General features: G+C 42.3%; 2 protein-coding genes across 7 annotated transcripts in view; one reads left to right on the forward strand and one right to left on the reverse strand.

The window, feature by feature from the left end:
* The first annotated feature begins 238 nt into the window (after window positions 1–238).
* On the forward strand, window positions 239–13,517 carry FUZ (fuzzy planar cell polarity protein). Of its 4 annotated transcripts, XR_014028397.1 has the most exons (13): window positions 264–468; window positions 1,537–1,658; window positions 3,043–3,127; window positions 3,497–3,565; window positions 4,015–4,119; window positions 5,172–5,369; window positions 5,453–5,548; window positions 6,032–6,138; window positions 6,300–6,370; window positions 6,514–6,615; window positions 7,068–7,306; window positions 10,901–11,195; window positions 13,452–13,517. XR_014028397.1 is itself a non-coding variant. In XM_081343121.1 (12 exons), the coding sequence occupies exons 2-11, from the start codon at window positions 1,576–1,578 to the stop codon at window positions 7,271–7,273; spliced, it is 1,122 nt and encodes a 373-aa protein (XP_081199247.1). In that variant the 5' UTR covers window positions 239–475; window positions 1,537–1,575; the 3' UTR covers window positions 7,274–7,306; window positions 10,901–11,847. The 4 variants fall into 4 exon arrangements, 3 of the variants coding, with proteins under 3 accessions (XP_081199247.1, XP_081199246.1, XP_081199248.1); XM_081343121.1 differs by lacking the exon at window positions 13,452–13,517 and having other exon boundaries at window positions 239–475; window positions 10,901–11,847; XM_081343120.1 differs by lacking the exon at window positions 13,452–13,517 and having other exon boundaries at window positions 10,901–11,847.
* Window positions 9,543–23,253, reverse strand: part of AP2A1 (adaptor related protein complex 2 subunit alpha 1) — a 39,460-nt gene continuing 25,749 nt past the window's right edge. For 2 of the 3 annotated variants that reach the window (XM_081343118.1, XM_081343117.1), the window contains 9 exons: window positions 22,710–22,874; window positions 21,856–22,016; window positions 18,113–18,195; window positions 14,386–14,476; window positions 14,135–14,257; window positions 13,476–13,592; window positions 11,861–11,930; window positions 10,959–11,093; window positions 9,543–10,712 (listed from right to left, as the gene is read on the reverse strand). In XM_081343118.1, coding sequence (XP_081199244.1) covers window positions 10,635–10,712; window positions 10,959–11,093; window positions 11,861–11,930; window positions 13,476–13,592; window positions 14,135–14,257; window positions 14,386–14,476; window positions 18,113–18,195; window positions 21,856–22,016; window positions 22,710–22,874 — 1,023 coding nt within the window. In that variant the 3' untranslated portion in view covers window positions 9,543–10,634. Of the gene's footprint in view, window positions 10,713–10,958; window positions 11,094–11,860; window positions 11,931–13,475; window positions 13,593–14,134; window positions 14,258–14,385; window positions 14,477–18,112; window positions 18,196–18,623; window positions 18,696–21,855; window positions 22,017–22,709; window positions 22,875–23,253 lie in introns of all 3 variants that reach the window. The other variant, XM_081343119.1, reaches the window with a different exon arrangement.

Raw genomic sequence — 23,253 nt, forward strand, 5'->3', positions numbered from 1 at the left:
AGGAAACGCTTCCCTTCAGGTCCGCTTAGGCACGCATGCGCACATGAAAAAGCCATCAATTTATCTTTCATTCCCTCTCGATAATTAAGAGTTCTTTTACTTACTCCCCGGAAAGAATGAACGAATCACAGACCGGTGGGAGGGGGCAAAGAAGAAAAGAACCAATCATGCATGAGCACTTGTTACCATAGCATCAGCTGTGCTTACATCCCGGCATACCGTGGATTACTCAATATGGCGGCAATGAGTTCGGATAGTAGGAATGTGGTGAATATTAGGCAAAAAGAATAGAAAGAGCGGAGTCTTACATTCGGTAGAGTTGCTCCCACTGCCAGTCTAGTGTGGAAAAAGACTGCCAGTCTCAAGATGTGGGAGGAGGCGGAGAGTTCCGTGACCTTGTTGTGCCTTACTGCCAGTAGTGGAGTGCCGTTATACTGTAGGAGCAGAGGAGGGTCTACAAAGCAGCAGGTGAGAGGTATCCATCCTGCTTTTTGTTCCAAATGATAGCGAATGAGTTTAAGAAATATTTATTTTGTGGAGTTCTCGGTGTCTTGAGAAGGGTTGTTTGCAGTTACCCAATAAGTAACATCAGTGGTAGTGAATGTGGAGCTTATTCCTTGTTCTCCAGCATCCAACACTTAGATAAGCAGGGATCAACATCAAACAAACAATCAAGCAGAAAACAATATCCTAATCAAAGAAAAAACCTCACACCCACCAACTATGGCAGGGCAAGTCACTGTATATTAAAAGGTAGCAAACTCCACCCTCACTAGCACATAGGACATAATGAAATTGGCAAACAACCAAATTCAAAGAGCAACAAGGACTTCCACAGTTCAACTATGAGCTACATATGTTCTCTTCTATTGAAAATATATGCTTGCCGAAATTTTGCATTAGTCCAACAGTCTAAGAAGTTGTGTAGTTTAGTTGGGAACAGTCATAGTTCAGTGCTCAAACACTTCAATTTTTTAAAATTAAAGTTTTTAAAGCTTAGCATGATAAAAAAAACCTCAGAAGAATTAAAAATGCTAGTCATCCAGGTTATGAAGATTGGTAAAATGATATGATTAGGGGACTGGAGGCTAAAATTAAATTGTAAGCCGCCCTGAGTCTTCGGAGAAGGGCGGGATATAAATGGGATTAAAATAAATAAATAAATTAAAAAAAATATATAAAGAACGGTTGCTGGAATTGGGTATGTCTAGTTTAATGAAAAGGAGGACTAAGGGTGACATGATAGCAGTATTCCAGTATCTCAGGGGTTGCCACAAAGACGAGGGAGTCAAGCTATTCTCCAAAGTTGGACTAGAAGGCCTCCGAGATCTCTTCCAACTTACGCTATGCTATGGTATGTCCCTGGTTTGGCAAGGGCTCTGCCATAATCCATTTTGCTAAGAGTTTTCTGTTAAGAAAAGTGAGAGAAAAACAGTACCAAATACCTAAATAGGTAGTTCAATTGCTTGGCTGTCTATTGTCATTTTATATGATCTTGTATGAATATTAAACTGATGTTTATCTCTTCTTTCCCAGTTACCCTTTTCTGTAATTGGCTCCCTGAATGGGGTTCATATGTTTGGTTCCAATTTAGATGTCCAGCTGATAGCAGCCCGTACAGAAAATACTCACGTGATGTGGAAAGTGTTTCATAATAGGTATGCAGAATCAAGATTATGCATGCCCCCAATTGCCATGTTGCTAGCAGGTGGTCTGTTTCTTCAGTAGGCATTAATGATTATTGGCTAATTTTTACAAGAATTAAAGATCTTTCAGATTTTATAACTTGTCCTTAGCATTAACAATTTTAGAATACTGAAAAATTCAACTATTTTTAATTGGTTCTGATTTCCTGAATTTCTCTTAGTATGAAGTGTTCTAGCCCTCTCCATACCAAATCAAATTCTTGAAGGAGAAAATTGTGTGATAAGGAATTAAAGATGCCTGTAACAATCTGTTTTATAATTTTTGCTGTTTTCCCATTGGCTGTTGATAAGCATGGAATTATGTGAAATAACACATGATCCTAATTGTACTCAATATTTATTTTCTGGAATATTGGCTATTACATAACTACTTCTGATTTGAATAAACTAAAATCAAAACATTGATATACAAAAAGCCACAATTCAGTTTATTTTCTTATTTAGATTTTCCAACTCATTCATGATACAACATTGGGCCTTTTAACTGAAGCAGGCATTCTAACATATTGATATTATTATAACTTTTATTGCATGGTGAGACAGCCTAGAGAAAGGTTTTGTTTCATTCCACAACTTTGCTTAGGTTCAGGGAGGTTCACTTTGCTATTTCTTTCACCAAAGTGCAATTATTTCAGTTGAGGAGGAATTAGAAAAGGCTAGGGTTAAGAAATTTGTTCTTTATTCTTGTGTCTCGAGATATATGCTGCCTTTTTTTTAGACTTCTGACATCTAAACTGGAATGGCTAAAATGAGAAACAGCTGAAAACAAGGGTAAACAGGGAATCTTATTTCATTTTCCAGTTCTATTAATCTTCAAAATGTATTTTATATTCAGAGAAATTCTTCCAACTATTTCAGCTTTACACAGCTTAACACAGCTGAAATCAGCAGTTTTTATTCATATTTTCAACTAAATATGTTTCCAGAGCTCTTAAATATACAATATAAAAATGGGGAAAGATTGGAATGCAGGAAATAAAAAACAACTTGAGGTATAAGTTCTTATTTACAGAGTTGTTGTAAACATTGTTCAGAGAGTAGATGGAAAGATGTTCTAACAGAATTCTTTTCCTACTTCCATATTCATAAAGCTATTTTTACTGACTGTGGACTTTCCAGCTGAGTTAAAGTATTCCTACAAATTATCAGTCTCTTGCAGCTATCTTATCTATTGTTAATGATTTTCAAGTTCCAGTAAGTCTTGGAGAAATATTGGGTTTCTTCTACATAATTTGAAAACCTGCAAAATACGGGAAAGATATATATCTGTCTATCTGCTGTAAATGTTTGGCACTCAAACACTCTCTTCAATTCTTCTTTTGTTTGTTGTTCCCAGCATCACTCTCATTGCATTGTCCTCAGAAGAAGATGCCAGTGACTTTAGTCTTGGAAGGCTTCTTGAGAATGTTTTCAATGCCATGGTGAGTGATCAAAAAATGATCTCTGTACAGGAACCTGGAAGAAAACCTAGTCTATTGGGCAAATAAATAATTCCAAGTAAAACAGTTGAATTATATGCACGTATATGTTTGTGCATATGCTTAAAAATCCTATGAGCTTGTACAAGCCAGATTTTTCTCATCATGGTAAATTAAATGTGATGTAACCGGAGTTTCTTTTTCCAGTGATATAGAAGATTGGCAAGTCTATTTTTACAGGAAAAGTTTGTAAGATTAAGGATAATTATGAAAATTATCTTTCTTCCTGTGCTCTTATTCTCCCTTCTAAACTCACCTGATTTCCCGAGGGCTTGTTTCTACATCTGAATGGCATGATGTATTTTAATACAGGTACTAGTACTGGGCCTGGAGGAACTAACAAATATTCACAACATTGAGCGTCTCAAAAAGGATTTAAAGGTAATGTCTGACCCAACTGTCACTAGAGATATGAACAGAGGAGTAGGTGTATATCATATTATGAAAATGGAAGGGAAGAATGTGGGCTGCAGAGTAAATTTTACTTAGGAGATAACGAGGGATTCATTTTTTAGGAAATGTTTGCTTTTTTTGTCTATAAGAGACTCTTTGATCAGTTGAGAGACTTCTTGTGATGTTGCTTTTGTATCAAATCTTATATAGAGGAACTTTTTATGCCTACTCTTTGCCCTTAGAATGACCCGCCTTTAGCTTGCAGCTTATATCTTCTGCAGGCGTGCAGGACTGTATTACATCAAGAAATTCTAGCAATGGAAGACAGTGAATTAGTGGTAGCAGATTTTTCACTGTTCATTTCACTGCCTAATAAACTAAATGTTTGGTATATTTTAATCCTTGGCCATTTAATTATTTCTTGCACAATTCTCTAGTCATGTTATAAACTGATTGACAGTTTCCTGGAGCCAGCCAAAAGCTGTGCTGATCTGACCCAGTGTGTGGAATGTGCTGTGATGCCTTCCCGAGCAATTCTGCAGGTGAGACAGTCTAATTTTCTCTTCCTCCTTCAGCATGTCTCAACACAGTCAGTCTTTCAACCTGGGATTTTGGAAACTGATGGAAGAATACTTCTGAAAAAAATAAATCTATGAACAATTTCTCCCTCAAAACACTTATTTCAAATTAACTTAGAAATGTGGAGTGTTTCAAATCTGAAGCTTTAGTTCAGGCATGAACATAGGTTTTACACCTGTTGTTGCATCCTTGCCAAAGCAACAACATTTCTGGATTTGTACAGTAGCTGTTTAATCACAATAAGATATAAGTGGAAGTAAAGGAAGTGTTGATAGTGTCCACTCTAAAGTCATTTCCTGCATCTTATCATGTTTGTATTTATATCTCATAATGGATGATGAGTTACAAATTGAGAGATAAGGGAAATTTGGAGAAGTATCTGAAGGTGAGGCCTCCTATTCTGGGGAAAAAAATTGTTTGAGAGGTGGAATGTAGTCATCCATAACAGAAATGCAGCAGGTCAATGGCTGTTCAGAGTCACTATATTTATACTATTGGGAATAGTCCTGGCAACATCAGGCACTGTGCAACTAAGTACAGATTTGAGATACGTGTCTGAAGATAAACACCATTGCTTTGCTATGCAATGAATCCCGTGTTAACCTCTGTAAGCAGACTAGTCTTTTAATTTATTCTAGAATTATAAGTTACAAAGGTGCTCATTCCTCTTTGCCTGCCTGTGTCCCACAATCACTTTGTATTATTAAGGCAAGAGGAATTGCCTTGTCTACTGACTAGATTTCCAGCACTAGCAGGAAATAGTATTTTGCTTACAATCTTATTTCCCTTCCAAAATAAACCAAGATAATTTGAAAGTAAATGGAAAACTGAAGAAAGTGGATAAAAGATAATTAGGAGTTAGAAGGAACTGTCCACTTTTCTAGATATTCCATCTAGTTTATAATAACAAGGCCTGGCTTCTTATCTTTTCTGTCAGTGTTTTTAATTATTCTGACTTATATCTATTACTTTGCATAGATAATCTTAGTGCTGTCTTGTTCTTTTCCTGATCCAGGAATGCTTAGAAGCCTTTGCCTCTGCAGCAGAATCCCGGTTTGGTTGTCTGCTTGTGGGTGGTCATATCTTATGTGCAACTGAACAGTGGTGGCAGCTTGCAGCCCCAGAGGCCATGCTGCTGGTGTGGCTTGTACATTCCCTTCCTCCACACACTTCCCGCGATCTGCCTGTTTACCTTCCCCAAGGCAGCCCCACGGTGAGCAGGTTAAAAATTTGAGGAGGAAGTGAAAATACACAAGTCCGTATTTCTGATTTTTCCCTCTCCCTTTGTTCCAGTAGATTCCCCACCGTTTCCTGACTTTTCAGCTTGTGCCTGATATGGAAGTAGTTTTGCTCTGTGGGCCTAATCCCTCCTTACAACGTCTGACTGATGAGGTGAGTGTGCTGTATCTCAAATGTATCTGATCTGTTTATCTAGAAGAGCAGTTTTATCACCTTTCCTAAAGTACACTGTTGATTAAAGTTACTGTTCTATTTGTGGTCCATTGCTGATTTACATGATGGGCTTAATGAAGTCAGGCTTGGTCAGTAGCATGCAGCTCAGCTCCTTCAGATTAAGGGCCACAATACAACACCCACCCACCCACCCCCAATTTCTGGGGGAGAGATATGATAACATTTTTCATCTGACTTCGGAGATTTTAAGAATGGGAATAGGAGCATTTTATTTCTTGGTGGCCTTTGCTCTCACTCATACCCTTTAAAGTCCAGACAAGTAAAAAAAATCAACATTAGTGGCCATTTGCTGTTGACTTTAGTGGCGATTTCAGTGTGCTGGGGTTGCTTAAGGGATAGCAAGATGCCTGTTGATCTGCAGAGTTGGGGCCAAATATCTGTTGAAGCTTTTTCTTTCCATAGCTAGTTAATCAGTTTTGGCAACCACTGCTGGATCTGCTGAAGGCAAGTGCCAGAGACCCTGCTAGATGCCTACCACCTGGCATTGTCCTTTCTCCTAGTGTCCTGGGGTGAGTTTCAAATTTCTGGCTGGTCCAAGAAACTGATTTCATTGAGGATGTGGACTCTTAAACCACTTTCTGTCCTCTCTTTTTAAAATCTCCTGTGGCATTCAGGGCAATACTTTTACCATTCTGTCCCCAGATATAAACCATGGGCTTATTTTTTACAGGTTACTGCTAATTAATCAAGACCAGAGGAAAAGCCTCTTTACGGTGCATCCTCATGGGGCTTCAACTGAAGGTATGGCTCAGTCTTATACTAGGAGAGGACAAATTAAGGACCCCTTCTATTTTAATAACTGAAAATCATAAAACACTGACAATTTATGGCATATGAAAGGGTGGCCTACTAAAATCTCATCCTGATTTCCTCCCTTCTTACAGGATCTGAAATGTCCATGAAGAATCGGCTCTGTGCCCTCCGTTCTTTCTATGTTTTAGTTACTTCCTTATACTTTCCTGGTGAGAAACAAGAAGAAAACACAGGTATGTTCCCACATTTCTGTTGAGAGAAATATTTGCACACTGAGATTTTAAACATCTGGCTGTTCATAAAAATTGGAAGAACTCCTGTGTGACTAAAAGAATCAGTAGGCACCAAGTTATTTCCCACCTTGTGCTTGGAGTGCACATGACAAATTAGTCACTACATTCTTTTAATAAAACTAAAATAGTTGAACGTTGAGATACTTTTTGGAGTAAATAGCAGTATTTTTTAATATCTAATAGTGCATGCTACAGTTGATCTTTTTGTTGCATTTCTTCGGAGTATACCAAACCTGAGAGGTTCCTGTAGAACATAATCAAAAGACCTCACAGGGTGCTGTGGGGAAAATACGATGTGGAAAATACATTGGATGTGTTCACTGTCTTGAATTATGTGTAAAAGTAATAAAGGTGGAATATAAATAAAAGAATAAATATTTTCTTTTCTCCAGTCCCTCTGCAGGAGGACTTTCATGCTGGTTTCTCCCACTGTCCTCAGCACTGTTATATGGTCTACACTACGCACAAAGCCTATGTTATCCATGGGAGGCAGCACCAGCTCTTCTTAATCTTGAAGACAGATGTACCTACCTTTGCTTTACGATCTTTAGCAACCTGCACACTACAGGCTCTCACAGCTGAAGATTCGGCCTTCTGAGTTGCCTTGTTGAACCTGATGAAATTTGGAATGGTGAGCTAGAGCCCCTCAATATAGTTAGAATGAATTTTTTTCATTCAAATGTTGTGATGAAATTTTCTCTGCAATTGATAATTGGGCTGCAGAGAAGGAGTTTGAATTTATGGAAGTACTTTCAAAAACAAGAGAAAGTGAACAATCCTATGCAGTTCCATTCTCCTTCCACCCTCTTATGTAAGTAGGAGACAATACAGCTAACAATAGCTGTAGGTAAGAATTTTGTCTCTCATAACTTAATGAACATTATGCACTTGCATAATTTTGTCTTCTATAATAACTTAGTATACATTATACATCAAGAAAGGTGCTTGGGCCAGTCTTAGCCATAACCATGATGTGTAGAATACAGCAATTAATCTTGAGAGCCAGTTTAGTCTAGTGGTTAAGGCACCAGGCTAGAAACTAAGAGAGTGCAAATTCTTTAGTCCTGCCTTAAGAATGAAAGTCATCTGGTGACCCTGGGCCATCCACACTCAGCCTAATCCACCTCACAGAGTTGTTGTGAGGAAAAGAGGAGTAAATACTATGTAAGTTCACCATCTCGAGTTATTTATAAAAATAATAAAGGTGGGATATAAATAAATAGGAATGCAAGCTGCACTGTGAAAGTTAAGAGCTATAGAACTAAATTTTCCTTTTAAGTTTCAGCATAACAAGCAAGTACACTTAGATTTGTATATCATTTCATAGTGCTTCACAGACTTCACTAAGCGGTTTTACAAAGTCAACATGTTGCCCCCCAACAATCTGGGTCCTCATTTTACCAAACTCTGATGGATGGAAGTCTGAGTCAACCTTGGGCTGGTCAGAATTGAACTACTGGCAGTTGGCAGAATTAGCCCGCAGTACTGCATTCTAATCAATGTGCAAACTTTCACTTACAAATAGAAGAAAGCTCTATGTATTAATCGGTGGAGGAGAGGGAAGAGAGTTATGTTAACTGAAATTGGTACTACCCTTCTTATTTACAGCCAGCTGTTGTACACTATGCATTTGCTTCTGTCATTGTTTCATTAGGACATGCACAGAGCCTTGATCATATACAAGTTTTTTTCACCGTATAATAAAAATTATACTGAGTAGGGCCATTTTGATCTACATACTTTAAAATATCCTAATGAGCTTTGAGGGAGTTAGGCCAACCAAACCAGGCGGCCAGATGCAGAGGACTCTCATTTGCATCTTGGACACTGAAGTGTATAGGGGGGGGAGAGTCATCATAGTGAGTAGTATTTTTTTCTCTCCAAAGACTTTGGTCATGATACTGTTTGTGTTTGGCCTTAGGTGTTGGAAATCTCAAAGGGCAAAGTAATGAGAAAGTGGAATTTTGCAAAGACTGTGCTTTCTAAGAGGAACGTAACTGAAATGATTGTTTTCCATTTTAATTGTTACACTTTTTAAAACTATGGTGGGAATGGAAAAAGCACAGACTTTTCAAGATGCCTTCCTCCACTATTGCAGGTAGTTCTCACACTAATTGGGATTGGAATGCGGTTGTAGGCAATATTTGTAAATATGACATCATGCAAATTGAGGACCAGTCATGAGTACCACTTATTCAGTGTCATTGTAAATTTCAATGGTCACTAAACAAGTGACTTATGAGGACCATCAAGTGAGGAAGACATTATTTTCTTCTGCATACATAGTATAGAATAACAGAGTTGGAAGGGACCTTGAAGGTCTTCTAGTCCAACCCACCGCTCAGGCAGAAAACCCTTTATTATTTCAGACAAATGATTGTCCAATCTCTTCTTACAAACTTCCAGTGTTGGAGCACTCACAACTTCTGGAGGCAGGTTGTTCCACTGATTAATGGTTCTAACAGTCAGGAAATTTCTTCTTAGTTCTAGGTTGCTTCTCTCTTTGATTAGTTTCCATCCATTACTTCTTGTCCTGCCTTCAGGTGCTTTCGAGAATAGTTTGACTCCCTCTTCTTTGTGGCAACCCCTGAGAGATTGGAACATTGTTATCATGTCACCCTTATTTCCCTGTTTTTATACAAAGGAAGACAGGATTTCCATACTTTCCACCGCATGGAGAAAGGAATCCTGATGAGGCTCAGTTCTTAAGCTTATATGTAACTAGTTCCATACAATTTAGCTGAACATCCTATTGCAAATGCTAGGGCCAGGCACACTGAAAATATAATGTATGGTATGGAACTATTCTCTATCCATTTCTACCCTGTCCACATATAAAAAGCAGTATGCAACAAATCAGTCAGCGGTGTGGGGGTGACCCAGCCTGGCTTGATTCTGGCTCTCCCCCACTCTCACGGTTTTATTAGAGTCACATGGAGATAGATACAGGCATTCAAAACCCAGATAAACTAAGATGCGCTAGTTAACACCTACACAGCAGAGTAACATGGAGCCCGGGCCAGCATGGGAAGCTGGGACACCCCCAAACTAACATGATCTCAACCCTTCCCCTCCCTCTCTTTTCCAAAATGCATGGAGGGCAGCATTCAAGAGTCCAAACTCTTGTAACTGCTTGAGGCACTCTTTCCTGGGAATTGAAAAGATGGCGAGTGGAGGCAGAGAGGAAAGACATTTTCCTCTCATTTTCAGGTAGTTTCCTTCTAGAGCTGAAGAAAGAGGCAGGTTGCTGTCAAAATTACGTTCCCACAAATACACGTAACTGTAACACTGGAATGATCATAGCAAAGGAAAAGGAGAATTTACATCCCCATCCCTGGGGAAAACACACAAGGCAAATAAACACAAAACAACTGCCTACAAGAATACCCCCTCCTTGCCATATACCCACACAATCCTATTTCCCCCCAGCCAGCTCAAGGGGAGCCAGAGAAAGCTATCCCTTTCCTCAGCAGAAAGGAGAAAGTCCATGGGTGAGAAAATAAAGATACATACTGTAAACAAAACTAAAATGCCAGCTTAAATCATATAAAAATAGTGGTAATGGGTGAAGAATTAAGACCACAGATTTCAGCCTCATCCCAAAATGAGATGGACCAGTTTATAGCATGGGACGAAAGCTAGCTTTCTTCCAAAAATTGCCCTTTTGCCCAAGGGGGATGATTACTACTGAAAGAATGCCCTGCGCCAATACCCAGCATCCTTCCCCTAACCCAATTTGATTTTGTCCAACCAAGGGTCCATACTTTTGCTCCCCCCTTGCTTATCCCTCTTGATGCTGGCCCGGGCTAGGCAATGAGAACACAGAGGTTATCACAATAACAGGCAGGGAGCGGTACAGTCTTTCTGGAGGCCCCTGGTTTGGAGAGGGTTGGGATGAGATGGACAGAGGCATCTAGTGTGCAGGAATGGCCTCCCCTTCCTATGGTGTGGCAGATGCTTCAGAACTGCTGGGAGAGCAGCTCACAAAGGTGCTTTGAAACGGACTCCTTACTGGTACGAAGGGTCAGCCGGTACATCTGCAGGATGAAGGAAAGCTGGTTTTAAAAAAAAAGAGCTTAAACATGATGTCCCTTCAGTTCTCCATCAGTAGTTTGGTGCTTTGGTACGCTTTCAGCTTTTCATCTTCTTCAGTTTTATCTATATTTCCTAATACTTCCTTAGAGCTCACAGAAACCTGTTTTCAATTTTTATGCTTTTATTTCAGTGCCTACTTGTATGCCTGAATTCAGGCCTTCAGTCCCAGAGGTCTCAGGAGCCCTCACCTGTGCCTGAGCATTGGGTTCCAGTCGCAGCAAGCATCCGACCTGTAGCGCTTTTGTCTGGATGATCCCAGCTCCTACGTAGTTCTCAGGGTTTGGATCCACCTTGTCCAGGAGTGCACTGCCAAAACCTAACAGCTGTTGGAGGAACAGAATGGAGCTTAATACGATTCATACAATCATAAGAGAGGATCTCACTGCAAGTTACGCCCCTCATAGAAAGCTAATAATGGGAGAAAGGTACACTTGCAAAACTGTTTTGGAAGTCTGCAACACAGACATTTATACAACGGCTGCCTCTTCTAGCTTGAAGTTATGCCAATTTTCATAAGATGAAAATTGTGGAATCAGCTTCCCCTTTCCGGATGGCTCCGGATCTCCGGTCCTTTCGTCACGACCTCAAAACATTTCTTTTCCATCAGGCTGACCTGGACTGATGATAGGGTTTTGTTTTTTTTAAAAAAAATGTTTTTAATATTTTATCACTGGGGCTTGTTAGTTTAATCTTTTTTTTAACATTTGTATTATTGTGTTTTATTGTTGTTAGCCGCCCTGAGTCCTTCGGGAGATAGGGCGGCATATAAGTCCCAATAATTAACTAACTAACTAACTAACTAACTAACTAACTAACTAACTAACTAACTAACTAATAAAAAAAATCTGGTGATCAATGAAAAAAATCAACAATCCTAAATATAATACACTAATATTCCCAATCTATTACTAAACAATTGAAGGAAATGTGTTTCATAATTGCCCTGGACAATCACAGTATCCAAAGCTTTTAATCTTCACTCATCTGAGCAAATTACTAGACATAACTCTAATCTGAAATTAAAATAGCTGAATTAATTATGCTGAAATAAAAGCTTGCAAGTTTTTCATAGCCATTCAAAACAACCTACCTTTGCTTTTGTCACTTCTGAATCCATGGGGTGGTTTGCCTTGAAGATTTTCTGAGCTTCCTGCTGTGGCCTGCAGAAGAGTATCAGATCAGTAATTCAGGTCCTATCTTTCTAGTCATCCATCCTGTTACGTGCGTTCTGTACCTGAATCTTACATGGTGGTGATGGAACCATTCATTCAGTCAACAGTGGCAATTTTAAAAGGCAAAGATTAAAAAAAAGGCAGAACTTTGCCACGGTCATGTGATTATTATTCACTGATCAGTTATTCACTGATTATTCAGCTGAAGAATTCTAAATATCCCCACCCCTCCAAAAAACAAATCCACCTCATGTCCCCTTTTCTCTCACAAATACAGGTAGTTCTCGCTTGATGATCGGTTGCTTAATGACCTTTTGAAGTTATGGTGGATCCTCCAAAAGTTACTTATGACCCATTCTGAAATTATATCCATTGCAGTTGTTTGCCTTTACAACATGCCGACATCAAGCTCCCTTCGTCCTGTGCGCTCCCACAGGGAGGGTCTTCTCAGGGTACCGCCGGTAAAAGATTGCCGGCGGACAATACCCAGGGGGAGGGCCTTCTCTGTGTGTGCGCCGGCCCTCTGGAATCAGCTGCCTGTAGAGCTTAGGACTGCCCCTGACCTTCGCTCATTCCGCCGGGACCTGAAGACCTGGCTCTTGGAGCTCTCTGGTCTGGTCTGAGCATATTAATTGGGATTTTAACTGTTTTTTAACTGGGGTTTTATTGCAAGGTTTATATAATTCTTTTAATTGATTTTAAGTTTTGTAACTGTTGTATCTGTTTTTTAAATAACCTTGTGAACCGCCCTGAGTCCTACAGGAGAAGGGCGGTATATAAATTGAATAAATAAATAAATAAACAAACTGACTACAGGGGTGCTGCAACACTTCCACCACCTATCTCCAGGTCCAGGTCCCCACAGGCCTCCACCCCCGCCCCCCCCCCTCTCTATCTCCTGTCACCCATCACACACTTCCCTTTTGAAGATTTCAGGAGCTTTCTGGAGCACTGCAATATGAATGGCTGCATGGTGCATTTTTTATTTCCGTTTTCTAAACGGTTGCATCGAATTCTAGTTGCTGAAGAAATTGGTGGCTACTTCTGGAATCACCCCCCATGGCTGCCTGACCTACTGTGGTTGCACAGCACTGCAGACTTTCTAATCTGGTGGATGGGGTGGGGGGGGGGAAGGCCTATGGGGACCTGACGGGGAAAAAAAGGACTTTGGGAATCCAGTGGGAGGAGAGAAAACAGGGTCAAGGATTGTGGGGATTTCAAGGGCAAGAAACAAGAGAATGGGATATCTCGGGAAGGGGGAGATCTTGGGAGGCCAGGACAGGCAGACTTGGGCCTAGTCTAGGCCTCCCTTGATTTTGTCCACTTACAAAGCATCTCCTGCTCCACTTAACAACCTTCACATTCGTTTAACAGCCACATCAGGAAGAATAAGGTTTGTTAAGCAAGATCATCTCACTTAATGACCATGTGACTGTAATGGGCAACCTCCACTACGGTCATAATTTGAGGACTATATACAGACTATAATTTGTGAATCCTCATTTCCAGATATTCCATATTGTGAAAACTTACAAGCTGAGTTGTTTCCAGCGCTGGAAAAAGTCTTGCGACTGCATCTCTGTTGCCTGGAAAAACTTGTTGACAGTGATAGGCAATTTGAGAGTGAGATTCTGCAATGTCCCACCATAGCTATCAGAAATAAGAAATGAGGACAAACAGACCCATGAGTTCATATTATTTGATAACATTAAAAGGGGGATAAAGGCAAGAAGAATGAGGTTAGTGTTAACTACTGGCTATACCCATTTCCTAAGATTAGGGGCCCCTGACTATCAAAAGTGGAAGCAGGTTTTGGGGATTGTTTTCTGTTGGGGGCTTTCTAGAATATTGACCAGTCTAAGCATATTTTGAAATAATTAGCAGAAATATAATAAATTTGTGGCTGATGGAATTTTACAAAATGCAGCTCACGGAAATGTGGGGGACAGGGATGAAGCAAAGCAAATGCTTTGTCAAGGCAAAGATTAAGATGCAAATTAGTGATCATTGGAAGTATTGCTTGTTTAGTTTGGCCCACCCTCTCCAGCTTTTCAGATTCTGACTCTTCATTATTCTCTGTTCAAGCACAAAGGTCTGACCATAGCCACTTTGGAATGCCTTTGATTACTCAAATATAGAAACTCTTTCTTCCTTAGAATTGAAGATTAGGCTGAGATGTCAAGCAACAATACCGGAATTTGATGTTGATAAGGGGGGCCTCCGTGAAATCGCTCAGGCACTCAATGTTCAGGACCTGTTGAACTTGAGCCCCTCCCTCCACCAGTGGCTCCACTGCTTTCGTCTGAATGTTGAGCTGTGAACTGGGCTAAGGAAAAGGTTAGCAGAGCTTCTGAGCAGTGCACAAACAGAAAATCTGAGGACTTGGAAGCCACCCCAGCAAATTCTTCTTTTTCTCACTGCTAGCACCACACATAAAAGGATATGGTTCTGCAGGTCACCAGGATAGCTGACTATTGGGGTGAAACTCTGGAACTGGACGGATGTTTTGTTCCCATAGAAAAGGTACATGCGGCCTGGAACGATGGAAATATATTATGGGATATCTGTGGCCCATACATTGCATTACATCATAGTTTATTTAATTACAAGTGTCTGAATTCAGACAATAATCAAGTCTGGAGTGGATATTGCAATGACTCTGGTATCAATCAGAGAACCCCCAAACCAAAGTAAATGTAAAAACAATATGGTGTGATTTTTGAGGGACTAAACATCTCACCAAAAAAATCTAATTATTCTGAGATTTTAACTATTATTAAAGTATATTTCTGTGGTGCCACCAAAGATTACTGCGTTCATTGATTAACTAATCTACAAATAAAAATGGCCTAATTTAATTTAAATAAATCACACAAACTGTTACAATTAAATAATTTGTGAATTCAGTCACATTTGACTAGTGTTAGACTGGAAAGAATACATCCTTCTCACAATCCATCAAAATTAGGGCTGTGCCATTCCCCCACCCACCCCAACCTATCTTTGTGCTAGAAACTGTCATTTCTATTTATCAGTTCCTTTCCTCATTTTCTCTCTTTTGCTTACCGCATATACTTGAGTATAAGCCGACTCGAGTATAAGCCGAGACCCCCAATTTTACCCCCCAAAACTGAAAAAAGTTATTGACTCGAGTATAAGCCGAGGCTGGGATCCGCCGTTCTGCAAGCCTCTGCCACCGGCAGAGGCTCGATCCGCCGTTCTGCAAGCCTCCGCCGCCGGCAGAGGCTCGATCCGCCGTTCTGCAAGCCTCCGCTGCCCCATTCTCTCAATGGGAGGCTTGCTTCGGCTGCTTTTCTTTTGGCAGAGCCATCCATACTGGAGGTGGATGGGGGCAGGGCTGGTGCACGTTTTGCCTCTCTCGCCCGGTGGAGAAAAGGGGGCAGCGGGAGCCTCTGGGTGCCCAAGCCACGTCGGAGGGTCTCCAACCTGTGTGTGTGTGTGTGTGTGTGTGGCGGGGGGGGGGAAATCAAATTGGATCTTTTTATTGATGTATCGTACTTTTATTCGGTATTAGGTTTTTATGGATCAATTATGAACACCCGGGGTCCCTCTGCGACTTACGGGCGGAATATCTAACTTCAGAGCCGTCCTCTCCGGCTGCGGTGGCCTGGGGGAGGGCAGCGCGGGGCTCTAGGAGGTACTCAAGATAGTTGGGGGGGATCCAACCTGCCGCGGGGGGTGGGAGTGGGACTTTAGTTACGGACGGCGAGAGGAACCTTCGGAAGGGGAAGCGGGAACAAAGAGAAGATGAGGGTGGAGCGATCGGGGAGCCGGTAACTCAAGTTCCCCGAGTGGCTTTCAGCACTGAAGAAAATGCAAAATCGCTCGAGACCAAACTCGAAGGAATCAGCTGCCGGTGGGAGCGAGGCGATCCGTGCGGTCCCGTGACAGCCAGTCGGGCAAGCAATGCGAAGAGCGGCAGGGCTTTATTTTTGCACCGTGGAGCTCCCCCTCCCCCTCCTCCCAAACTCCCCCTCTCTCCCCCTTCCCCCCACTTCCCAAAGCTGAATACAGGGTATTAACCGGCGGCGGAGGCTTGCAGAACGGCGGATCAAGCCTCTGTCGGCGGCAGAGGCTGGATCCGCGCTCCGCAAGCCTCTGCCGCCGGCGGAGGCTGGATCCGCGCTCCGCAAGCCTCTGCCGCCGGCTGGATCCGTGCTCCGCAAGCCTCTGCCGCCGGCGGAGGCTGGATCCGCGCTCCGCAAGCCTCTGCCGCCGGCTGGATCCGTGCTCCGCAAGCCTCTGCCGCCGGCGGAGGCTGGATCCGCGCTCCGCAAGCCTCTGCCGCCGGCGGAGGCTGGATCTGCGCTCCGCAAGCCTCTGCCGCCGGCGGAGGCTGGATCCGCGCTCCGCAAGCCTCTGCCTCCTCTTCTCCAAAAAGGCCTGTTGGAAAACTGCACAGAGCAGAAGCGGCAGCCAGGAGCCCACCATCTCTCCTCTGCCGCTCGTTCTCGCCGCTCCAGCCCTGGCGAGCCAAAGAGACGAAAGGCCCCGAGCGATAGGAAGGGGATCTCTGCCCTAGAGCGGGAGGGGGGAGGGAAAGGGGGGGGAGGAAAGGCCCGATCGCTTTGTGTTACCTGCCGTGAAACCAGTCCTTGCAGGCGTCGCACTCGATCATGAAGCGGGTTACATCGTAGGGCAGCCAGGCAGCGGAAAGAAGCAGGCAGGCAGGGTGCGGAGGTCCGGAGACCTGCCGACGTTTGGGGAGGTTTGGGGAGGTGCGCGCGCACCTCCCCAAACCTCCCCAAACTTCGGCAGGTCTCCGGCTTGGGAGAGGTGCGCGCGATCCCGGAAGCACCGAAGCCTTGGCCGCGCGCAAGTCCTCGGTAAGTTCTTTTTTTGTTGTTCACTGGAGTATAAGCCGAAGTGGATTTTTCAGCCCAAAAAGTGGGCTGAAAATTCGGCTTATACTCAAGTATATACGGTAAGTTTATGAAAGTTAGGCAAAATGTTCTTCTCTTTTTTCAACTGTTACAGTTAAAGACTATGGATTCACACAAACCAATAAGACACAAAAAATCTTAAAATGCTATTAGGCTTCATTCATTTTTGCTACTTGTGGCTTTGTGAGTTGTATGAACCATTCTGTTTGGTTCCTGTTCAACAGATTGCGCAAATCCAAAAAATGCATTAATTCAGTATTAACCCATTATTGATTAAATGTGTTTGTGCAGATAATGGATACAACATGCAGAGTAGAAAACCTTCCTGTCTTAGGGCACTATAACTGAAACATCTGATAAGCGGTATCACACAATAAAGTTGATTTAAAATATTTTTTTAAGCAAGATGGGGTACAGTTATAGAGTCTGGGGAAGGGCTGTAAAGATCAGGCCAGACCTAGCAATGACCGCTGTACCTTTTTGTAAGGGGAAAGTATTGGGGTGCTTAACACTGTAGGGGGACTGCCTCTCTCCAATTAATCTACCCATCCCATCAGGTCTATCAGAAGGGGCATGCTTTGAGTCAAGGAGATTCATTGGGCAGGAGTCAATAGAGACCCTTTTCTGCCATGGCACCCACCCTCAGAAACGTTATTAGTCCCCAAGATGAGAGAGGCTCTAACTCTGCTGGCCTTCCAGAATACTCTGAAAACTTAGATGTGTCATTGGGCTTGGGAATCTCATGGAAATGTGAAGCCGATTAAATGATTTGTGCAGTGTAGAAGTTTAGATTACATTCTCTCTTATCTTTTTACTGTAGCTTTTAACTGTAGTTTTTAATTGGTTTTTAATGGCTGAACTTAGTTTTGATTATGTGTGCCTACCAGAATTACATGCAAATAGTATGGGCAGCCATATACATTGTCTGCCTGACTGTCTAGAACAAACAACTTAGCGAATACAGAAGATTTTTTTCTTTAGTTTCATGGCTGTGTGTGGACTAGAAACTGGGTATCACAAAACTGTTCACCTCATATTGGCTCCTCACAGAAATATTATGTTGAGACCAGAATATATAAATATATAAACCTAATATCCACCTAACCATACAATATGTCTTCCACTCTTCCACTCAATTTCTTCTCTATAATGTATCCATTTTTTAAAAAGAAGGTTGTCCTCATATAAGGACAAAGGACATGGTTGTTCAGAGTCTTGAACAAATCTGAACTTGCCTATTGTACTCAACCTACTAGAAATACTTACCTAGGTTCTGCCGGAATTCTGACTTCACCCCAATTTGCAACAGCTGGTTCTCAAAGAGCACCCCATTATTCTTACAGACGAACCTGTGATAGTTCATGAAGATTTGATTAGAAGCAGGCAGAGACTACCTATTATTTGTAAACGTACATGACATTTCTACTGGTAATGTCAGCCACTTTCCCCACATTTACCAATTATGATATAAAACCATTCACTCATCCCTTCCTTCCACTAAGATATCGAGCTCAACCTGTTGATTCCTTAAGCTCATGCATTAAAATTTATCTACTAGGCAGAGGTGATCAATTTTTCCCCAACCATCCCATCTGGAGAATGCTTGCTGGAGGTGAAGTTTATGCAACAGGGAATGATGTCGACTGAGGTTTCTAGCATCAGTGTTTCAGGCCAGAGGAAGCCATACCACGCGTATGTCAAAGGGGAGCGGCACTTAGTCCAGTCCCCACCCCAAATCCCAGCATCCAGGAGTCGCAGTCCAACCCCAGGATCTTACTTGTGAAGCAGCTCATCGGCCTCAGCAATAGGCAAAGCAGAGTCCTCAGAGACAGAAGCAGCACCCCCTGAGCTGGTGGTGGTGAAGGGACATAGCAAAGGGGCCAGCAGTTGGCAGAGGCAGGGAAGAAAAAGAGCAGAAAAGATGAGTCACCTGGTATAGCACCATGTTAGTATCAGAAAGTGAAAAGGAAGAGGGAATCAAACCACACGCATCTAAACATAGAGAAAACATGCCACGGAGCAGGTACCAAGGCAGAAGGAGAACTGTGGAGTATTCCTGAAAAATACCAGAAAAGGAAAGGTTTCCAAATCCTAGCTTTTCAGATATTGTTTGATTCCTACTTGCATCACCCCAGACCAGGTTTTAGGGAGATGATTGAAGCAGTAATCCAACAACATCTGAACTCCTGACCCTGTAAAGCAGGGGTGTCAAACTCAATTTCATTGAGGGCCTCATCAGCATTGCGGTTGCCCTCAGGGGGCCAGGTGGATATGGCAAGGGTGGGCGTGGCCTACTGGGTGGGCGTGGCCAGCTCTACATCGTTCGCATCAAGGGTGCCTATGGGGGCCTGGGCAGGAGTGGGACAGATCTGAGGGTCTCTGGCAGAAGGAGGGTCTCTGGGCCAGGGCCAAGGCAGTGGGGGCCGTTCCCTCACTGTTTCCAAGATGGCTTCGTGGGCCGCATGAAACCACTTCACGGCCCAGATCTGGCCCCCGGGCCTTGTGTTTGACATGTCTGCTGTAAAGGATGAGAGCCAAGCTACCTTTTATATGTTATGCTTTTATATTTTCACTAAAGAATACAAATTCACATTCCTCACATTTAAAAGCCAGTGAAAGAAAAGTCCAACATTTACGGGGACCAAGAGTTTTTCCAATATATGGTACATTCTCTATCATTCTGTACTGACCTAATTAAAGTATTGCTTCAAATGGATTCTCATCTAGAAATCCTTATGCATAATCTGGATTTCCTGAGTTCTTCAAATACCACAATTTATTCTTAATCCTAAGAAACCCAATTCTGAATTACTGTCTGACTCAAGTCCCTTGAAAGAGATTTCCTATGTCTGAAATCCATAATCTGCCCTACTTCACACTGAAGCAAACCAATGGCTCTCTCATTTCTACTCAAAGGCGCTTGACTTTCTAGTTTCCATGTTCTGGATTCTGAAGTTCTTGGTCATATGAAGCACAGAAGGAGTTTGAAACAGTTAGGGATTAGGATTAGATCAAATGGTGGTTTAGGAAAAGCTTTAGATTGCAAACTCTACAGGCTATAGCAGTGATGGCGAACCTTTTAGAGACCGAGTGCCCAAACTGCAACCCAAAACCCACTTATGTATCATCAGGTGCCGGGTGGGCGTGGCCCATTGGGTGGGCATGGCCCATTGGGTGGGCGTGGCTGCAGCGGTAACAGCAGATGGGTGGAACTAAAAAGTTCAATCAATCAATTCCAACTTTGCGAGATCTTTTTTCCCCCTGCGGGAAGTTGAAATTGATTGATTGTTTAAACCTTTTTTTTTCTTGCACACGGTGGCAGAGGCCTAAAGTAAAAAGATTTTATAAAACCCAGCTGAAGACCTAGAACTGGGGTGACAGTGCACATGCCTACAGAGAGGGCTCTGCGTGCCACCTTTGGCACCCATGCCAAGGTTTGCCACCACGGGGCTATAGCATCTTTCTGGTAGGTAAGGATTGTTCTTTATGGGGTGAGAGGCAAGGAAGCACTTAGTAAATATGTGGGTATCACATAAAATAGGTGGCCTCTTTTTTGTTACTATAACAATGTCAAGACTGTTTTAGGAGTACCATTATGTAAAATGTTTATTTTTTCTCACCTCAAGTAAGAAGAAACCTGCTGATGATTTTTGGCAACTATGGTTGACTTAGACATTCCATATGGCCAGACTGTCTCCTCCTAATCTAGCAACACACCAAGAATGCCCTGGAGTGTTTCTCACTCCACTCACCTCTTTTCTAGGTAAACCATTATTTTATAAGTGTATCATAGTTTCTAATATCCAAATGGACAGATTCTTGCTCCTGCAATCTTAATTCTAAATTTCATCTTGGAAATCATAAAGAAATCAAGGGGTAAACAGAAGCAAAATGCCAAAGTTATGAGTAGCACATGCTTACATTTGGCTATTTCCAGCTGAATATGGGGAATAGAAAAATGTCCCCAATGTTTCTTAAAAAAAGGATTCTGATGCAGAATTTGGAAAAAAGGAAGGCATGGAGCAGGTATTCTGGGAGGTAGTTCTAAGCATATGGGTGAGCAGTGATACTGAATAGAGCAGAAATGGGACAAAGTTAGAGCACATTTATAAGCTCTTGTATAGAGAATCTCTACACATCACGAGAGAGAGAGAGAGAGAGAGAGAGAGAGAGAGAGAGAGAGAGAGAGAGAGAGAGAGAGAGAGAGAGACAGAGACAGAGACAGAGACAGAGACTGATTTTCAACCCCTTACTCTGTGTCAGCCTCCACCAACAGGGATGCAGGATTCTCAGGAGTTGCCTCCAAGTCACTGTTTCGTCCAAGGTTAGAAGTGTGAAAAGGAGAAAAAGAGAGAGGAAACCATTCCAAAAAGGCAGCAGAGAGAAAGAGAAAGAGAGAGAGAGGGAGGGAGGGAGGAAGGGGGAGACAGAGAGAGAGATACAGAGAGAGACTCACACACAAGACAGAGAACAAGGCAAGGCCGTGAGAAATGACATGGGCTACTTGCCCATCTTTACAAAGGAAGCCCCAAACTCCCAAGCTACTTGTAAGTGAACACCCGTAGTTCAATCTTGCCTATTCTTTCCAAAGATGTATGTATAACATGGTAATTATTACAAACACAGGCACTTATATATCTACCTACTTTGTCCCTCTTACTCTTGGATGAGGATCTCAAGCGCAAGAAGCGCTCCCATCAACGGCTACTCAGATTAGATAGCAGATGATGATTTATCCTTTGAGCTGGAACTATCTCCATGGAATAAGGCACTCAACCACTATGATTCATTCCTCACCAACGTCCATGGCAGTTATATAGATCAGAATCTCTATTCTGGATAGATAGAGCAATCACTCTTGTATCCTCTGAGCTCCCAGAAGTTGTCTAGAAAAGACTGGCACTCTCTCGACAACAAGATGTGCTTAGGCTGATCCAATGCGTCGATCCCTGTTCTGTTTCTTAGGAAGTTTGGGGCAAAGACAGCCTGGACCTGAGTCACCATCTCACCTTAGGAAATTTTCTTCTGCACCAGAGGCCAGGCCACTTGTGGTAGATGGGCTGTCAGAGAAAACATCCACTAGAAGGTTGCCAGTGGGGGCAGGGGCACCAGATGCAGTCGCTGGTGTGGCTCGGAGACCTAACAAGTCGGCAGATGGGGATGGCGTTGACTGCAAGAGGAAGAAAATAGTAATGGGCAGAAAAAAGTGTTTTCCTGATCCTAACTTAGAAACTGAACTCGGTTATCTATCTCTACCTTAGGGACAGGAATAAAGATCAGCTCTTGGGTTCTTTACTCCTGTGCTGTGTCAAGATAAAATATCTGCAGTTAAAGTATTCCTGGAAGTTCCATACCAGTTTCATTACAGTTCTTTACTCTGGGATTTAATGACCCTGTTAAAATGTTTGCAAAAGTTCCATGTTCAGTCGACATGAAAGGCAAGGGGAAACAGTAAAAAGAATAAAAAAAATGCAAACTAGACTTGAAATTAAATCTCAGATAACACAACTCATTTGTCTGCCCTCCGAGATATGAATTTAGCTTTTGGCAAAGACCAAGCAGGAGTAGAAAGGAATGCTACTATTGGCGATACAATAAATTACATATGACAATCAAAGAACATCTACTAAAATTTCGTATCGTACCTACCAAAATGTTGGTGTAATTGAAGGAAATGAGTAGGGCATGAAAAATCATGTTTGATAATCTGACAGGGGTTGTGAGAGATCAGAACTTATAATTCTTACTTCCTGTGCTTCCCCTTCCCACAGACTTCACATGCAGCATCCTTTTTCTTTCTACAGAGCCTTCCAAGTTCCCCACTCTCCATTTCCACCCTTGTCTTTTTTTCCCCTGCACTCACAGCAGTGCTGGCTGAGGGCTCCATGCCTCCATTGATTTCAGAATTTGAATCTTTCTTGCCATCTTCTAACTCGCTGCCAACCCCAGGACCCTTTTTTTTCTTCAGTTTTGCCAAGATGGAAGATTCACGTTCAGGGAATGGTGGCATTTCCTCCAGTACTGTAGCCTAAAGCAGTAAGGGTGAAAATTGGAAACAAGTACCAACATGCCCTGTCAATCAACCCTGTACTTATGAGAAAAGACTGGAACTTGGGAGTTACACAAAATAAAAAAAATCCTGAAGACAATGTGACCACCCACTGCATGAGAACTATCTGCTTTATTATACTGGCCCTGTGTAGCCATCCATTTTCTCTATGATGTTTGTTCTGCAATGGACTAATCATCTGCTTGGAACTTCTGTAATGAAAGAGTAAGTGGCTTGAAAGTCACAGAGGTTCCCCATATATCTCTTTTAGACAATCCCCCTCCCTCCAGCAGTGTGATTTTGCACTTTTTAAACCTCCAAACATTGCAAATAGTTGCATTAGGTTTTTTGGGGATGA

The sequence above is a fragment of the Vipera berus genome (assembly GCF_964194415.1).
Source record: "Vipera berus genome assembly, chromosome: Z".
Lineage (NCBI taxonomy): Eukaryota > Metazoa > Chordata > Lepidosauria > Squamata > Viperidae > Vipera > Vipera berus.